Source organism: Triticum aestivum, chromosome 4B (assembly GCF_018294505.1).
Source record: "Triticum aestivum cultivar Chinese Spring chromosome 4B, IWGSC CS RefSeq v2.1, whole genome shotgun sequence".
NCBI classification, from domain to species: domain Eukaryota; kingdom Viridiplantae; phylum Streptophyta; class Magnoliopsida; order Poales; family Poaceae; genus Triticum; species Triticum aestivum.
Window position 1 is genome coordinate 431,791,310 of NC_057804.1, and position 18,983 is coordinate 431,810,292.

Sequence of the window (18,983 nt, forward strand, 5' to 3'; positions counted from 1 at the left end):
CAATTATGCAGGCCCAATCATTTCCGTTCATATATACATCCCACACAGTGAATCTCAGAAAAACGCTCGTATGTATATCACACACGATTTTTTATGTGCAAACCTTTGTGCAAGGTGGCCTAACACAAACAATTCTCTGGCCGAAGTCATGTGTGATTCTTCATTGATCCAACACGCCTACTTTCTAGAAACCGTGTGGGTTGTTTGAGTTCATCGTCCACGGTGTTGTCTGAGAAACCGTCTGCAACAGAAAAACCCAATAAGCAGGCTAATTGGCCTATTACTGATAATCCATTTAGTAATCAAATTGATATTTCTTATAAAACGCACCATATATTTCATATCCGTATTACGGCAACCAGGATCTCATTATTGAATTAGATCTGATAGCTTCAACACTCAGTTACACCACACACATACATTTGTCAAAGAAAATCAAAGGACACACCACCAAATGTGAAAGGAATTAGATGAGTCCAAGCCTAATTTGTGCGCCATGCATTGGATGTAGTGTTACCACGGTATATGGCGCATGAATATAGGACGGGGCAAGCACGAAGTCGAAACGTTGAAGGATCATGCAAATCGCCATCTTGGCCTCAGTAAGCGCAAAATTCTGGCCGATGCAAATCCGTGGCCCCCAGCCGAATGGGAGAAACGCGCCTGAATTCTTGGACGCTTTGGAGATCCCCTCAGCGAACCTCTCCGGCTTGAATTCATGCACATCGCTTCCCCAAATGTCAGGGTCATGGTGCATGAGTAGTACGGAGAGCTCAATCATCATGCCAGCTGGGTACCTTTTGTCTCCGATTAGCACCTCCTTGCATGTCTTCCGGCTAAAATGAATGCTTGGAGGATACAACCGAAGAACCTCGTAAAGGATCATGGTCACCTGCATGCAAATTACAAACGTATAAGGAAAGGGGGGCATATACCTCCGATAGAAAAGTTGGTGTCATCATATAGAGGATCAAAAAATGAAGTACTGGCAATTCAATATTTACCATTTTAAGTCGGTTTAGACCTTCGTATTCAGGTTTGTTTTTCCCAAATAAACCTAGGACCTCCTCCCTTGCACGGTCCTGCCACTTCGGATGCATGCTTAGAACGATCATGGTCCACGTGAGTAGTACTGATGTTGTCTCCATTCCTGCAAAGTAGAACGTCTTGCACTCCTCGATGACATCTTCAATTGTCATCCCCATGCTGGATTGACCATTGTCATATGTGTGCCTCATGTTTGACTCTAGCAATAAGCCAAGTAAGTCATCTTTGGTGCTTTCTCCTTCCTTGACAGCTTTAGTTCTTTTTGCAATTAAACCCCGTAGAATCGATTCAACCTCGTTGTTGACCTGATACATCCTTTTATTGTTTGGGGTTGGCAAAGATCTGAAATGTAGCATGCACTTCCCATTACAAAGAATGTTCATTTTTAAGTTATTACAAGTGCAACTGTTACAAAGAATGTTCCTTGTTAAGTTATTACAAGTGTAACTGTAATTTCAGTTCCCCGCATAAAGAAAAAGGAAAACTGTAAATTCAGTTGGTAGTAACTCACAAGTAGCCGGGAATGAGAATCCTCCGAATGTTTGTGATGAGGTGCTCTGCTTGCTCGGTTTGCAGCTGAAATATCTTCATTCCTTCAAGGTAGCTGCTGCCGAATGCGGTGCGGGAAATGACATCTCCGGCCAGGATTTTGAGCTCCGGCCAAATATCCAGCTCGTGCGTACCTCCACTGGAGCCGATGGACTCCGTCCATCTGCCCACCAACTCTTCACAGCACGCCGAAAACTCTGGCAGCATGCACTGCACAGTCGTATTCCATTCCACATGTCAATTGTATAGCAGTAAATGGTTCTCGGAGAATATGCACTGAAACTGAAACTGAGACTGAGACTGGTACCTTGATCTTCTCCTCATGGAACTCAGGGTTGAGGAGCCGCCTGTGCTTGACCCACTTATCGCCCTCGTGGTTCAAGAGACCGTTGGCGAGCAGCTTCCACATCGCCGGGAACTTGGGCTTCTCGAAGTGCCCGGACTTGTCGGACAGCACGCTCTTGGCAAGCTCCGGGTCGGCGATGGTTACCTTGGGGATCGGGCCGAACCACGAGAGGCTCACCTTGCCGTGCTCCCGGGCGGAATCGCAGAGGAGTGGTGCCACGCGAGGGGCGATGTCGTGGCACCGCAGCGGGAGCGGCCTCGACCAGGCGTCCTTGTTCCGCCGGCCTTGTTCCCTGAGGTCGCCGGTTAGGAAGCGGTAGGACGTGCCGCGGAGGCCCTTGGACCGGAGCTCCCGCTCGAGGCACCGCGGCCGCCACCACAGCCGGTGCAGCAACCGGCAGAGCTGCCACAGGAGCACAAGGGTCGGGAGCAGGAGGAGGCACCGTCTCCATGGCACCGAGGCTGCACTTGCAAAGAACGCTCCAAGAACCATAGCTCTCACGTCTCGAGTCGGGCGAAGAAACCCGGCAATAGAAGCTGATGTGATGCTGCACATAATGCACGGTATAGGCATGAGGTTATATAAGATGGATGGAGCTGCACATGTGCGCCACCAACATCATTTGACTATAAGTAAGAGAATAATGATACGACCTTCACTATCAATACCAAAGCTGTCACAATCTCATCTGGACTTTGGCTTGGTGGTACCTACGACGAAAAGACACCCCGACTATTCGACCCACTCACCGTGCTTACCACGGAGCCAATCCAAGTTCCAGGATCGCCATTTACCTTATGTCTTTCTCTCTCTTTTTTCTTAAACAAAACTCGGAAACTGCCTTTGATGACCGAGCTCACTTGAGGCCTCCAGATTCAAAATTCAAATTTTACTAAAATTCTTATTCTTACATTTCAAAAAAAATCTGAAAAAAAGTACAGATATACATGAAGGCATAACACACATGTGTGTAAATTTTCAAGGCAAAATACGTTGAAATGAGGGTTGTGCAAAAAAGACAAATGTGGGGCTATTTAACACATGATACTATTCATCCTCCCAGGACGTGAATTTGTCTTTTTTGCACAGGTTGCATTTCAACGTATTTCATCATGAAATTTTACACGCATGTGGGGTAACATCCTTACATACACGCATTTTTTCCAGAATTTTTTAAAACATTAAAGTTTGAATTTGATTTTTTCAAAAATAAAGGCCTACATGGAGTTCGGCCTCCAAAACGCCATTGCCCTTCCTTTATTTAATAGAAATAACGGTTACATCGTCAATAGAAAGATTTACAATATCACTCATAGACTTCTCGAACCAATTCTTAGTCTCATAAAATTTAGATAGCCTAGCAAGTTCGTCAGCTACTTTATTTGCTTCCTTATTACAATGTTCAAATCTAAGTGAAAAACACAAGTCATAAAAAAACAATCATCAAACATTGTTGTGAATGTCCTTCATTCTTCATTATGTGAATTACTTTCATATTGTCGGAGTTAACAACAACACGATGTGATGCTGCACATAATGCACGGTATAGGCATGAGGTTATATAGATGGATGGAGCTGCACATGTCCGCCATCAACATCATTTGACTAGTAAGAGAATAATGCTATGACCTTCACTATCAATACCATTGCTGTCACAATCTCATCTGGACTTTGGCTTGGTGCTACGATGAAAAGACACACCGACTATTCTACCCATCACCGTGCTTACCACGGAGCCAAATTAGATTCAAGTTTCATGATTGGCACCTTTGACCCGAATCTGCCTCAGTTCATTATCTTGCCATGAAATTGTCATGTTTGCTAACTAAATTTATCTTCACACCAACATAAATTGCCATGAAAAACATTGAATTGCCATGCCTAAAAATCTGGCATTCCGCTCTTTTTTTAAGATTATGCCATATCTTTGACAATACAAACACTAGTGCGTACTGCCTATTCTTAGAAAATAAATTATATGAAATCAGCGACATTTAATTTAAAATTAAGCAAGTAGTAGCTTAATAATTTGGTTGATGGAAAAATTGTATCAAAAAAGGAATCCTCTCGCCCGTGCCGCTCTCGCGGGCGGCAGGGCGAACCCTAGCCACCGCGGGCCAGCGACCCTCCCCCAACCCTCCATCCCACCTGCCGCCACCGGAGTGCGCCGCCGGGCGAAGCCCGGCTGGCGTGGGTGGTGATAATCCCCAAGTGCAGGGAATCATCGTAGCAAATTTCAAAGGTGGAAGTGATAAGTATGGAGTGTCGAACCCACAAGGAGCTAAAGGTAAGATCAATATTCTCTCAAGCCCTATCTACCACTGATACGACTCTACGTACACCGAACGTTTGCTTCCAACCAGAAACGAGAAATAAAACTACGTTGTGGGTATGAAGAGGATAACTTTATATGATATCGGAGAGCTAAAATATAAAAGTAGGTGTTGTTATCATAAAGTTAGAATATATTACTAAATAATATAAATAGCGAGTGTGGAATAATGATGGATCGGTGTGCGGAATTGTCCTGGGCAATTGTTAACAAGATCGGTAGTCGTCATTGCAATTTCATATGAGGGAGAGGCATAAACTGACATACTTTCTCTACTTGGATCATATGCATTTATGGTTGGAACTCTAGCAAGCATCCGCAACTACTAAAGATCATTAAGGTAAAATCCAACCATAGCATTAAAGCATCAAGTCCCCTTTATCCTATACACAACAACCCCCTTACTCGGGTTTGTGTTTCAGTCACTCACCAACCCACTATAAGCGAATCATGAACATATTGCAACACCCTACAGTGGGAATCCCTCACACTTGCGTGACACGAAGGGCACCATAGGACAGCACCAAAATAAGACATACAACTCGTACCAATCTAGACCATCAATCAACCCAAGGACAAAAGATATCTACTCAAAACATCATAGGATGGCAACACATCATTGGATCATAATATGTAGCATAAAGCACCATGTTCAAGTAGGGATTATAGCAGGGTGCAGGAGAGTGGACCGCGTAAAAGAGATGAGGATGGTGATGGTGATGTTGATGAAGACGATCACCGCGGCGATGATTCCCCTCCCGATGGCACTCTGGTGCCACCAAGAGAGAGGAGGAGAGGTTCTCCCCCTTGTGCTTCCTCCTCCATGGCTTTCCCCCTCTAGTCCTTGGCCTTCATGGCGATGATGGCCCCTCCGAGATCCTCCTCCATGGCCTCCGAGGATGATGGCCCCCTCCGGCAGGGTGCCGGAGAGGGCCTAGATTGATTTCTCGTGGCTACAAAGGCTTGCGGCGGCGGAAATTCCGATCTAGGTTAATTCCCGAAGGTTTCTGTATTTATAGGAATTTTTGGCATTGGTTTCACGTCAGGGGGGTCTCCGGGTTGTCCACGATATAGGGGGCGCGCCCTAGGGGGGGCCCACTCTCGTGGGCAACCCGGGACTCTTCTGGCCCAACTCCGATGCTCCGTGGTCTTCTTTGGTCCATAAAAAATCCTCAAAAATTGGCACGTCAATTGGACTCCGTTTGGTACCCCTTTTCTGTAAAATATAAAAACAAGGAGAAAACAGAAACTGGCACTGGGCTCTAGGTTAATAGATTAGTCCCAAAAATCATATAAAATGAAATATAAATGCATATAAAACATCATAGATGGATAATATAAAAGCATGAATACTTCATAAATTATAGATACGTTGGAGACGTATCAGCATCCCCAAGCTTAATTCCTGCTCGTCCTCGAGTAGGTAAATGATAAAAGAAATAATTTATGAAGTGTGAATGCTAGCAGGTGCACAAGTTTGATCAATGATAATTTCAATCACCTTTTGTAGCATCAATATGTGTCATAATAGTAGCTTATCTCATAAAACTTTTCATGATCAAGTAACAATCTATTCACAATGTCAAGTATGGTTCAGAAACTTCATTGAGAACTAACAAACTACAATCTCAGTCATTGAAGCAATTGCAATTTATCATAACATTATAAAGAGTCAAGAATAGAGCTTTTCAGCAAATCCACATACTCAACTATCATATAGTCTTCTACAATTGCTAACACTCACGCAATACTTGTGGTTATGGAGTTTCAGCCGGACACTGAGAAAGATAGGGGCTTATTGTGTTGCCTCCCAACGTATTCACCTTTAGGTGATGTCAACAATAATAGCCCATGCTAACTTACATCCAATTGGATATATATTTCATGATCTTTCAAACACGAGGAGCTTGCCAAAGGATAAAATGAAAAAAGGGAAAGGTGAGGATCACCTTGACTCAAGCATAAAGTAAAAACAAAAAGATAGGCCCTTTGCAGAGTGAAGCAGAGGTTGTCATGTGCGTTTAGGGTTGGATGCATAAAATCTTAATGCAAAAGAACGTCACTTTATATTGCCCCTTGTATGTGGACCTTTATTATGCAGTCCGTCGCTTTTATTGCTTCCACAACAAGATCGTACAAAGCTTATTTTCTCTACACTAATAAGTCATACATATTTAGATAGCAATTTTTATTGCCTGCAACATGACAACTTACTTGAAGGATCTTACTCAATCCATAGATAGGTATGATGGACTCTCATGGAAAAACTGGGTTTAAGGGTATTTGGAAGCACAAGTAGTATCTCTACTTGGTGCAAGGAATTTGGATAACATGAGGGGGATAGGCAAGCTCAACATATTTGGAAGGTCAATGACAATATACTTTAACTGAGATGTGAGAAAACACAAATCATTACGTTGTCTTCCTTGTCCAACGTCAACTCTTTTAGCATGGCATACTTAATGAGTGCTCCAAATCATAAAAGATGTCCAAAATAATATATTTGTATGTGAACCTCTCTTTCCTTATTACTTCCTATTAATTGCAACGATGACCAAAACTATGTTTGCCAACTCTCAACAACTTTTATGCCTCATACTCTTTATATGTGAAGTCATTACTATCCATGTTATAAGCATATGAAAACATATAGAAATTCAGATTCATGACATTCAATTCATTCCCCCATTTACTCATAGGATATACATGAAGCACATGAGTAAATGACAAACTACTCCAAAAGATATGAGTGAAGGACACTGAGTAGTCAAATAATTAACTAGCCATGGGAGGGTTCCTTTTTTATTCAATATTCAGATCCAATGATTTTATTCAAACAGCAAGTAAAATCAAAAACACGCTCCAAGCAAAACACATATCATGTGACGAATAAAAATATAGCTCCGAGTAAGATGTACCGGTAGTTTTGAAGACGAAAAAGGGGATGCCTTCCGGGGCATCCCCAAGCTTAGGCGCTTGAGTCTTCCTTGAATATTACCTTGGGGTGCCTTGGGCATCCCCAAGCTTAGGGTCTTTCCACTCCTTATTCTTCTCATATCGATATCTCACCCAAAACTTGAAAACTTCAATCACACAAAACTTAATGGAACTTTGTGAGATAGGTTAGTATGATAAAGAGTAAACCATGCACTTTGGTACTGTAAAAGACAAGGTTCATAACTGTTTTCACATAATGCCTACTGTACCATATCATTTCTACAATTTATATTGATAAATATAAGCCATAGAAACTAGAAAACAAGCAAACTATGCAATGAAAACAGAATCTGTCAGAAACAGAATAGTCTGTAATGATCTGAATAATAACCATACTTCTGCTACTCCAAAAATTATGAAATAAATTGGTGGACGTGAGGAATTTGTCTATTAATCTTCTGCAAAAAGAATCAACTCAAAAGCACACTTCTGTAAAAAAGACAGCTAATCTTGTGAGCGCAAAGTTTCTGTTTTTTTACAGCAAGATCACATTAACTCTCACCCAAGTCTTCCCAAAGGTCTTACTTAGCACTTTATTGAAACAAAAGATATAAACATGATTACTACAGTAGCTTAATCATGTAGACACACAAAAAAAGTAAGGATAAATATTGGGTTGTCTCCCAACAAGCGCTTTTCTTTAATGCCTTTCAGCTAGGCATGATGATTTCAATGATGCTCGCTTAAAAGAAAAGAGTTGAAACACAAAGAGAGCATCATGAAGAATATGGCTAGCACATTTAAATATAACACACTTCCTATGCCTAGGTATTTTGTGAGCACACAATTTATAGGAACAAAATTCAACTAGCATAGGAAGGCAAAACAAGTATAACTTCAAAACTTTAAGCACATAGAGAGGAAAGTTGATATTATTGCAACTCCTACAAGCACATATTCCTCCCTCATAATAATTTCCCGTGGCATCATGGATAGCAACTTTGTTCTCAAACTCAATTGGAACCTCTTCCGAAATAGTGGAATACTAACTAAAGTTGACACTCTTCCAAATCCACTTTCATAAATATCGTACGAAGATTCAACACCCTCTAAGATAGTGGGATCACTAATTCCTAAAGTTGACACTCTTCCAAACCCACTTTAAATTATAGTATTATTCATACTCCAAAAGATATAAGTGAAGTTCCTGGAGCATTCTACAATTAATATAGACTAGCCAATATACAAGCTCAAAATATATAAGTGAAGCGTACGAAGCATTCTATAAAACCATACTCAAACGATTTAAGTGAAGCACAAAGAGCAATTCTATAAGATCATACTTAAAAGATATAAGTGAAGCACATGAAGTATTCTATAAATCAATGAAGAGCTATCTCATACTAGCATGATTATTAAAGAAAAATAAGAACACAAAGGACACAAATCATGTGAACAAAACAAAAACCGAGGTATACCGATATTTGTTGAAGAAGATAGATGGGATGCCAACCGGGGCATCCCCAAGCTTAGATGCTTGAGTATCCTTTGAAATATTTACTTGGGGTGCTTTGGGAATCCCCAAGCTTGAACTCTTGTCTCTCTCTATTCTTCTCACATCGGTAACTCCTCGTTCTTCAAATACTTCATTCATAAAAACTTAAACAAAAACTTTATGAGATCCGTTAGTGTAATAAAGCAAACTACCACTTTAAGGTACTGTAATTAACTCATTCTTTGTTTATATTGGTGTTAAACCTACTGTATTCCAACTTCTCTATGGTGCATACCCTTACATACTAGCCATAGATGCATCAAAATAAGCAAACAACACACAAAAACAGAATCTGTCAAGAACAGGATAGTCTGTAGTAATCTGAAAGTTTAGTAAACTTCTGTAACTCCAACAATTATGAAATAAATTTTAAAATTTGCAAAAATTGTACAGAAGTAATGTGCAAAAAGTTTCAGACCCATTTGACTTTTCAGTAAAAAATTAAATTCATGCACTACAGCCAAAGTTTCTGTTTTTGTTCTGCACATAGTAAGCAAGCAATCTTATCATACTAAAACCAAAGCTTGGCACAATATTTTTATAATACAAAGGATATATACAAGGGGATAATTATTTACAAAGAAACTTCCATGAAAAATTCTACATTGTTTCCGTGAGCATGAACACAAATGCTCAAGGTCGATCCTCACTTCTTCAATGCATAACTTTCCAATCACTTCTCTTTTTGAAAAACCTTTTTAGGCATGAGAGGCAAGTAATAACTTTTTTATTTTCATTCTTTAATTTTTTTTGTAAGTTTTACCCATGGGCGACGGCCATGGTGGGATAGACAAGGTTGCTTCTTCGTGGAGCCCTCCGTGGACTCGCGTAGCTGTTACCCTTCGTGGGTTGAAGTCTCCATCAATGTGGATGTACGATAGCACCACCTATCGGAACCACGACAAAAACATCCGTGTCTCCAATTGCGTTTGAATCCTCCAATCCCTTCCCTTTACATTCTTGCAAGTTTCATGCTTTACTTTCCGTTGCTCATATACTCTTTGCATGCTTGCTTGTTATGTATTGTGAGTGTTAAACTTGTGCCTAAACTCCACTCCAACTTAAAGAAGTTAAAAAAACTGTAACTTTTGGTACTTAGTGTCTAATCACCCCCCTCTAGACACCTTTTCTCGATCCCTTTCAATTGGTATCAGAGCATTGGTCTCCATTGCTTTGGTTCAAACACCATTGGAGGAAGATGGATGAGTCTACTATTGGGAGTCTTAGACATAGAGTGCCTATCCTTGATGGAGAGTATTTTCATGAGTGGAAAAATGAGATGCTTGTGATTTTGAATAAATATCATTTGAACAAGTATATTGCTAGCCCTTTTGCACCTCATGTTAATCCTATGCATCCTATCCTTGATGAGTCAATTGACATGATTAGGAATCTTAGAACTGTTAATCTTATCACTAGAGGCTTGCCTAGAAACTTGATTAGAAACTTGCCTACACTTGAGTGTGCCTACACTATATGGAAATTTATTGAGGAACGCTTTTCAAATTATTCCTTGAAAAATCTAGATGAAATTCTCCATAAGTCTATTGCCTTGAGTAAGATGAATACTAGTGATCCTATGTTTGGTGATCGTCTATTTGAGCTTACAAATCTTATGCGTGCCAAAGGAGATGTTTGAATTATTGGTGATATTATTTCCGAAGCTATAAAAATTCATAAGCAAGATCATTGTCAAACTCACTCTAATGAATTACCCTCTCTAGGATTTGATCCACCACATGACGATGTTGAACATGGATACTATGATGAGGATGATGATAGTGACTTCGATCTTGATGATGCAATGGGACGTTTTGGTCTTATGGCAAATCTTCGGGGATATATGGCAAGACAAAAGGAATGGGTTCTTGATAGTGGATGTACCGATCACATGACCGGAGGTAAAGACATGTTTCATGAGCTTGCTGAAAATGATGGTCCTCAAAAGTATGTCACTTTCGGTGACAACTCAAAGGGTAAGGTGGTTGGCCTCGGTAAGGTGGCCATCTCACATGATAGCTCCATTCAAAATGTTATGCTCGTTGAATCTCTTGGCTACAACTTACTTTCAGTATCTAGACTTGCTGATTTCTGTTTCAATGTCCTATTTACTGAAGTAGATTGCCAAGTGTTTCGTAGAGATAATCATAAAATGGTCTTTACCGGTGTTCGTAGAGGTGACCTTTACATTGTTGATTTCACTAAAAAGGCTCAACCTAGAACTTGCTTTATTGCTAAATCTTCTAAAGGTTGGTTATGGCATAGACGATTGGGTCATGTTGGTATGCGAAACCTTGACAAGCTTATTAAAGAAAATCATATCCTTGGTGTTAACGATGTCATATTTGATAAGGATAGACTTTGCGGCGCTTGTCAAGCAGGTAAACAGGTTGGAGGAAGGCATCCCGTGAAGAACATCATGACCACGAGGAGGCCACTCGAGCTACTTCACATGGATCTTTTTGGTCCCAACGCTTACAAGAGTCTCGGTGGAAATTCTTTTGGTCTAGTTATAGTGGATGATTTTTAAATATTTACGTGGGTGTTCTTTCTTGATGATAAATCGTAGGTCCAAAAGATCTTCAAAAACTTCACTAGGAAGGCCCAAAATCAATTTGAAATGAAGATCAAGAAGGTTCGTAGCGACAATGGAACAGAGTTCAAGAACGCAAATGTGGACACCTTTCTTGACGAAAAAGGGGTTTCACACGAGTTCTCGGCTACGTACTGTAACGCCCCGGATTTGTTGCGCTAGGTGTCCGCCAATTATTCGACATCCTTGCCATGTCATTTGCTTGCATGTTACATTTTTCCATGTCATCATGTGCATTTCATTTTACACACGTGTTCGTCTCATGCATCCGAGCATTTTCCCCGTTGTCCGTTTTGCAATCCGGCACTTCTATGTCCTCCAGCGTCCCCCTTTTGTCTCTCGTTATGAGCGGGTGTTAAACTTTCTCAGAATGGACCGAGGCTTGCCAAGCGGCCTTGGTATAGAACCGGTAGACTGCCTGTCAAGTTTCGTGCCATTTGGAGTTCGTTTGATACTCCAACGGTTAACCGGGTAACCGTAAAAGCCTCTTTTGTCTTGCAGCCCAACAGTGCTCTCGGTCGTTCGATCACGATCGTGTGGGTGAAAACCGTGCCTCATTTGGACTCTCCTAACTCCCAGAATCTATAAATATGCCCTCCCCGCCCAAATTCGCGGATAAAACCCTAGTCTTCTTCATCCCGCGCCGCCGGACACGTCCGCGCCGCCACGGGACATGTCCACCCGCCAGCCTCCACATCGCCCGACCAATGACAGCTCTCCACGTCACCCCGCCGCCGCTCCCCTCGGCTCGCGTCACGCCACGTCACCGCCGCCAGCGCCCCACCTCACCGTCGCCGCCCGGGGCCCAGATCCGGCCCGCCCCGGGTCGGACCGGGCCACGCCGGGCCCGTGACGCCCGCGCGCTCCTCCTCCCACCGGCTCGCCTGGCCTCCGCCGCCCTCCGCCGCCTCACCGCCAGCGTCCTCCGCCCGCCTCCTCGCGCGCCTCGCCAGCGATCGCCGCCGCCGGCCGCCCGACCCGCCCCGTCTCCGCCGTCCGCCGCCGCCGCCAGGCCCCGGCCTCCTCGCCGCCGCCCGGCGCCCCGGCCACCCGCCGTCCCCGCTCCTCCGTCCCGCGCTCCAGGAGCTCCGGCGCCGCCCGCGCCGCCCCGGCTACGTCCCCGGCGACTGCGCCCCTTCCTCCGGCCGGATCCGGTCAGATCCGGCTCAGACCCGCTCATCTCCGGCCGTCTCCCCCGTCTCCGGCATGTTCTCCGGCGAGATCCGCCTCGCCTCGATATCCGTGCAGATCTGAGGTTGACCTCGTATTCCTCTGTCCCTGATATTTTGACATTTTGTGCCCATGTTCATAGCATCATAACTCTGCATCCGTAGCTCCATTTCATGCATATGATATATCAAAATGTTCGTTGTGAGATGCTCTACATTTAATTCCATTGTGCCATGTTTGTTTGAGTCCATCTTGATGCCTGAATCATCGTTGCAAGAGTGCTATATGATGTTAATCTGCTGAAACTATTATAACTTGATGATTTGTCATTTTTGTTGTGTTTGATGTGTGCATCCTATGAGGTTGATGTCTACATGTGTTTTGAACTACATCATGCCATATTTACAAAGGTGCAATCCATGTATTTTTGTGAGTTGTGTAGTGAGTGCATCAAGCTTGTTAAGTGGGGTACTTGTTGTTGCTGTTTTGCTAGGCTGAATCTGTTATTTCGTGATGCTATGTAAACTTGCTGCTACAAGTCATTCTATGCATAATCTGGAGATGTTCACTAAGGATGTTTTGTTATTCATGTCATACTCTATCCATCCATGCCCCTGGTTGCATTTATAGCTTGTTGTAGCTTGTTGTAATCTTGCTCCAAAGTTGCTAAATAATGTTGTTGTCAGCCTATTAACATGAAGTTCAGTTTTGGCCATGTTTTTTGCTAGTGATCCATGCACCCTATGAACTTGTTCTTGCCATGCTTAGCTTCATAAACATGTCTTCTTACTGTTGGTTGCCTTTACATGCCATGTACTGCTCTGTGGTGAGTGGTTCAAGCTCACTAACATGCCTACTTATTGTTGTTCCTGCCATGTATGAATCTGTCATATAACTTGCCATGTTTACATGGGTGCCATCATATCTTCTGATCCTTTTTGGCTCATGGTCAGTAAGGGACTTCTATTCTATGCAATTATTAGATTCATGCCGTTCCTTTGTTTTCCATGATAAGTTCCTGTAACATGTTGTTTGATAGCTCTAAACATTGCAACCTGATGTTATTTCTGCCAAGTCTGTAAACTGTTATTATATGCAATCTTGCCATGTCCTTTTGAGCATGTTCTAGTGTTTTCTGGAGATAGCTCAGTGTTCATGTTTTGTCATGCTTTACCTGTACATCATGTCCATGCCTTTTGTTATCATGTTGAGGTGCTGTAGCTTGTTGTTTCGATGCTTGCAATATGCCTAGTTGCTGTTTTGGATAGATTGTTGCTATAACTTGTTTCATGTGTGTGTTGAACCGTTGCTCCGTTTTGAGTGTGCTCTATATAAAACTTGCTTGATTTTGCATGTAGTTTCATATTATCATGTTGCATCCTTGTTTTGAGGTGTTTGCTTGATGTTTGTATGCATTTAGCATCAAGGCCATGTTTAACTTGTTTTGCTCATATCTTCTAGGCCGTAGCTCCGAATTAAATGAACTTTATATGTAACTTGATTAGAATCTCATGTAGATCATATTGGTGCATCTTAACTTGCTATTTAACAACTTGAACATAAGGTTTATTCAGATCTGGACCTATTTTGAAATATGCATATGAGGACTTACCGGAATTGTTATATGTTGTTTCCGGCCTCATTTAAACTTGCTTTGATGTGTTGTTCTTGTTTGCATCATCTCTTGCCATGAGTAGCTTCATGTAGCCTTGTCATGCATCATTCTTGGTTGTACATCATGCCTTGTTCATGTGTGGTGTGTTTACCGTGTTGTGTGTTTCTTCTCGATAGTTCCTGTTTCGTTGCGATCGTGAGGATTCGTTCGTCTACGCTTGGTTCATCTTCGTGGCTTCATCTTCTTCATGGACTCGTTCTTCTTCCTTGCGGGATTTCAGGCAAGATGACCGCTACCCTGGATCTCACTACTATCATTGCTATGCTAGTTGCTCCGTTTTATTGCTATGCTGCGCTACCTATCACTTGTTCTTCAAGCCTCCCCAAATTGCCATGTCAGCCTCTAACCTTTTTCACCCTTCCTAGCAAACCATTGCTTGGCTATGTTACCGCTTTGCTCAGCCCCTCTTATAGCGTTGTTAGTTGCAGGTGAAGTTGAAGATTGCCCCATGGTGGACAGGATTATGTTGGGATATCACAATATCTCTTATTTAATTAATGCATCTATATACTTGGTAAAGGGTGGAAGACTCGGCCTTATGCCTGGTGTTTTGTTCCACTCTTGCCGCCCTAGTTTCCGTCATACCGGTGTTATGTTCCCGGATTTTGCGTCCCTAACGCGGTTGGGTGATTTATGGGACCCCCTTGACAGTTCGCTTTGAATAAAACTCCTCCAGCAAGGCCCAACCTTGGTTTTACCATTTGCCTCACCACCACCTACTTTTCCCTTGGGAGTTGCTCTCTCGAGGGTCATCTTTATTTTAGCCCCCCCGGGCCAGTGCTTGTCTAAGTGTTGGTCCGAACCAGGCAGACTACGGGGCCACCTCGGGGCAACTCGAGGGTTGGTTTTACTAATAGGTTGACCTATCCGGTGTTGCCCTGAGAACGAGATATGTGCAGCTCCTATCGGGATTGTCGGCGCATCGGGCGGCTTTGCTGGTCTTGTTTTACCATTGTCGAAATGTCTTGTAAACCGGGATTCCGAGTCTGATCAGGTCTTCCTGGGAGAAGGTATATCCTTCGTTGATCACGAGAGCTTATCATGGGCTAAGTTGGGACACCCCTGCAGGGTATAAACTTTCGAAAGTCGTGCCCGCGGTTATGTGGCAGATGGGAATTTGTTAATGTCCGGTTGTAGATAACTTGACACCAGATCCGAATTAAAACGCATCAACCGTGTGTGTAGCCGTGATGGTCTCTTTTCGGCGGAGTCCGTGAAGTGAACACGGTTTCTAGGTTATGTTTGACGTAAGTAGGAGTTCAGGATCACTTCTTGATCATTGCTAGTTGACGACCATTCCTTTGCTTCTCTTCTCGCTCTTATTTGCGTATGTTAGCCACCATATATGCTTAGTCGCTGCTGCAACCTCACCACTTTACCCCTTCCTTTCCTATTAAGCTTTGCTAGTCTTGATACCCATGGTAATGGGATTGCTGAGTCCTCGTGGCTCACAGATTACTACAACAACAGTTGCAGGTACAGGTTATGTGATGATCATGACGCGAGAGCGATGTTTGCTTGTTTTGGAGTTCTTCTTCTGCTTCTTCTTCGATCAGGGGATAGGTTCCAGGTCGGCAGCCTGGGCTAGCAGGGTGGATGTCGTTTGAGTTTCTGTTTGTGATCATCCGTAGTCGGATGTTACTCTTATGTATTGTGATGTTGTATTCATGTGGCATTGTTTGCCTCTTGTATGTACTCCCCATCTATTATGTAATGTTGATGTAATGATATCCACCTTGCAAAAGCGTTTCAATAACAAAATGGAGTTGTTGAGAGGAAGAACCGGACGCTCATCGAAATGGCGAGAACGATGCTTGATGAGTACAAGACGCTGAAGCACTTTTGGGCGGAAGCGGTTGAGACAGCTTGTCATGCAACAAATCGCTTGTATCTTCACAAGCTACTCGACAAGACGGCATACGAGCTACTCACCGGTAACAAACCCCAAGTTGGATACTTTCGAGTATTCGGCTCAAAGTGCTACATTCTTGATAAGCATCGTCGTTCTAAATTTGCTCCTAAGTCTCATGAAGGTTTCCTACTTGGTTATGGCTCAAACTCTCACACATACCGTGTCTACAACAATTTCACCCGAAAGGTTGAAGAAACGGTAGATGTGAAGTTTGATGAATCTAACGGCTCACAAGTAGAGCAATTGCCAATTGATGTAGGAGACAAAGACCCCTCGGAAGCAATTCAAGACTTGTCTATTGGCAAGATTCGTCCAACGGAGGTGAAGGAGAGTACCTTGTCCGTCCAAGTGGAAGCTTCTACCTCACGACAAGGTGAACCAAGAGTTGATATGGAAGCATCCACAAGTGGACACACCAAGATGAAGAAAACAAGGAAGTGCATCAAGATGAACGTCAACAACCTCCTTCTCCACCATGACAAGAGAACAACAACGCCAACAATGAAGAAGGTCAAGAAGAAGAACAAGATGAAGAAGATGTTCAACCAAGACCCAAGCAAAAGCTTTCATGAGTTCGAGCAAGAATTGCTAAAGACCATCCCGTCGAGCAAATCTACAACGATATCCAAACCGGGAGAATCACTCGCTCTAAAACTCGTTTAGCTAACTTTTGTGAAAACTATTCATTCATCTCTAGCATTGAACCTATGAAGGTTGAAGAAGCATTGGAAGATCCGGATTGGATAAATGCCATGCATGAAGAGCTGCACAACTTTGAGAGGAACCAAGTTTGGACATTGGTTGAGAAGCCTGACAACAACCACAACATCATCGGTACCAAATGGGTGTTTCGCAACAAGCAAGATGAAGATGGACAAGTAGTTCACAACAAAGCACGTCTCGTCGCCCAAGGCTACACACAAGTCGAAGGTATGGACTATGGTGAGACTTATGCTCCCGTTGCTAGACTTGAGTCCATTCGCATCTTACTTGCCTATGCTAATCACCATGATATCACCTTGTACCAAATGGACATTAAAAGTGCTTTTCTAAATGGTGAAATAGAGGAGGAAGTTTATGTTAAGCAACCTCCCGACTTTGTCAGTCCTAAGAAACCAAATCATGTTTACAAACTTCACAAAGCTCTTTATGGTCTTAAACAAGATCCTAGAGCGTGGTATAAATGCTTGACCAAGTTCCTTATTGAAAAAGGATTTGAAATTGGAAAAATATATTCTACTCTTTTTACTAAAAGGGTCAATGGAGAACTATTTGTGTGCCAAATCTATGTTGATGATATTATATTTGGTTCTACTAACCCTCATTTTAGTGAAAAGTTTGGGAAGCTAATGTCGGAGAAGTTTGAGATGTCTATGATGAGTGAACTCAAATTCTTTCTTGGTTTGCAAATCAAGCAAACTAAGGAAGGTACCTTTGTCTCTGAAACGAAGTACACCAAGGACTTATTCAAGAAGTTCAATATGCAAGAATGCAAAGGTATGACTACACCTATGCCTACTAGTGGACATCTTGACTTGACCAAAGATGGTAAACCGGTTGATCAAAAGGTTTATCGCTCTATGATTGGTTCATTGTTATATCTATGTGCTTCACGTCCCGATATCATGCTAAGTGTGTGCATGTGTGCACGATATCAAGCTGCTCCTAAAGAATGTCACTTTAAGGCCGTGAAAAGGATAGTGAGATACTTAATTCATACACCAAATTTTGGCATTTGGTATCCTAAGAGGGCCTCTTTCAATCTTGTTGGCTACTCCGACTCGGACTATGCCGGAGACAAGGTTGATAGAAAGTCCACTTCGGGTACTTGTCAATTTCTTGGTAGATCTCTTGTGTCTTGGTCTTCCAAGAAACAAAACTCGGTATCCTTATCCACCGCCGAAGCGGAATACATTGCCGCTGGTTCATGTTGTGCTCAACTACTTTGGATGACCCAAACTCTTAAAGATTATGGGATATATGTGAAACATGTTCCATTACTTTGTGACAATGAAAGTGCTATCAAGATTGCTCACAATCCCGTGCAACATTCTCGAACTAACCATATTGAAGTTCGTCATCATTTCATTCGAGATCATGTTGCTAAGGGTGGCATTAAACTTAAGCATGTTTGCACCGAAAAGCAATTAGCGGATATATTCACTAAACCACTTGATGAGAAAGTGTTTTGCAGGTTAAGAGGTGAATTGAACATCATTGATGCTTCAAACTTGGAGTAGAAACTCCATTGGATACATGCAAGACATGAGCTTATGACTAATCCTTGATATTTCTCTTATGATGATAATCTTATGTCTTGGATATATTTGCATCTTGCATGTTATCTAACCCATGTAGTTACTTGGTTGAATCGAATTTCATGAGATTGTAACCTACTCATATCTTGAGCAATCTCTACATCACCAAGTCTCTACACAATGGTGGTTGAAGACAAGGAAGCACGGAACCATTCAAACATATCCTTTGACAAATTCTATGTTAAGCTTCATAATTGTCATTTTGGATACACAAGTGCTTTTTCCTTGCAAAAACTAACCCATGTAGGAAGATGAACTCAAATTCCAAGTGGTGCTCCAACTCTTGATGAGCTACATCAACCTTGAGCAACCCACACAAGTTCAACTACATGATCAACACCACCACCCAAGGTATGCCATTCCATCTTAGAGAAGCTTTACTCCGAGTCATGAGTCAAAGCAACTCGACAAGATGAGAATACATCAAGATGCTTAAACGATAAATGGTAACCCCATTTTGAGCTTAAACCATGAGTATGACCCATGATCAAGTGATCTCACTTGACTCCTAAGTCAATATACTCTAACATAGGTGACTTTGTCGCCGAC

General features: G+C 42.4%; 1 protein-coding gene across 1 annotated transcript; it reads right to left on the bottom strand.

Annotated features, from left to right (window-relative positions):
* Window positions 1-284: 284 nt before the first annotated feature.
* LOC123094942 (cytochrome P450 72A15) lies at window positions 285-2,434 on the bottom strand. The gene is made up of 4 exons (XM_044516800.1): window positions 1,904-2,434; window positions 1,559-1,806; window positions 1,005-1,389; window positions 285-892 (listed from the first exon to the last, which is right to left on the bottom strand). The coding sequence occupies exons 1-4, from the start codon at window positions 2,432-2,434 to the stop codon at window positions 467-469; spliced, it is 1,590 nt and encodes a 529-aa protein (XP_044372735.1). The 3' UTR covers window positions 285-466.
* Between the last annotated feature and the right edge of the window lie 16,549 nt (window positions 2,435-18,983).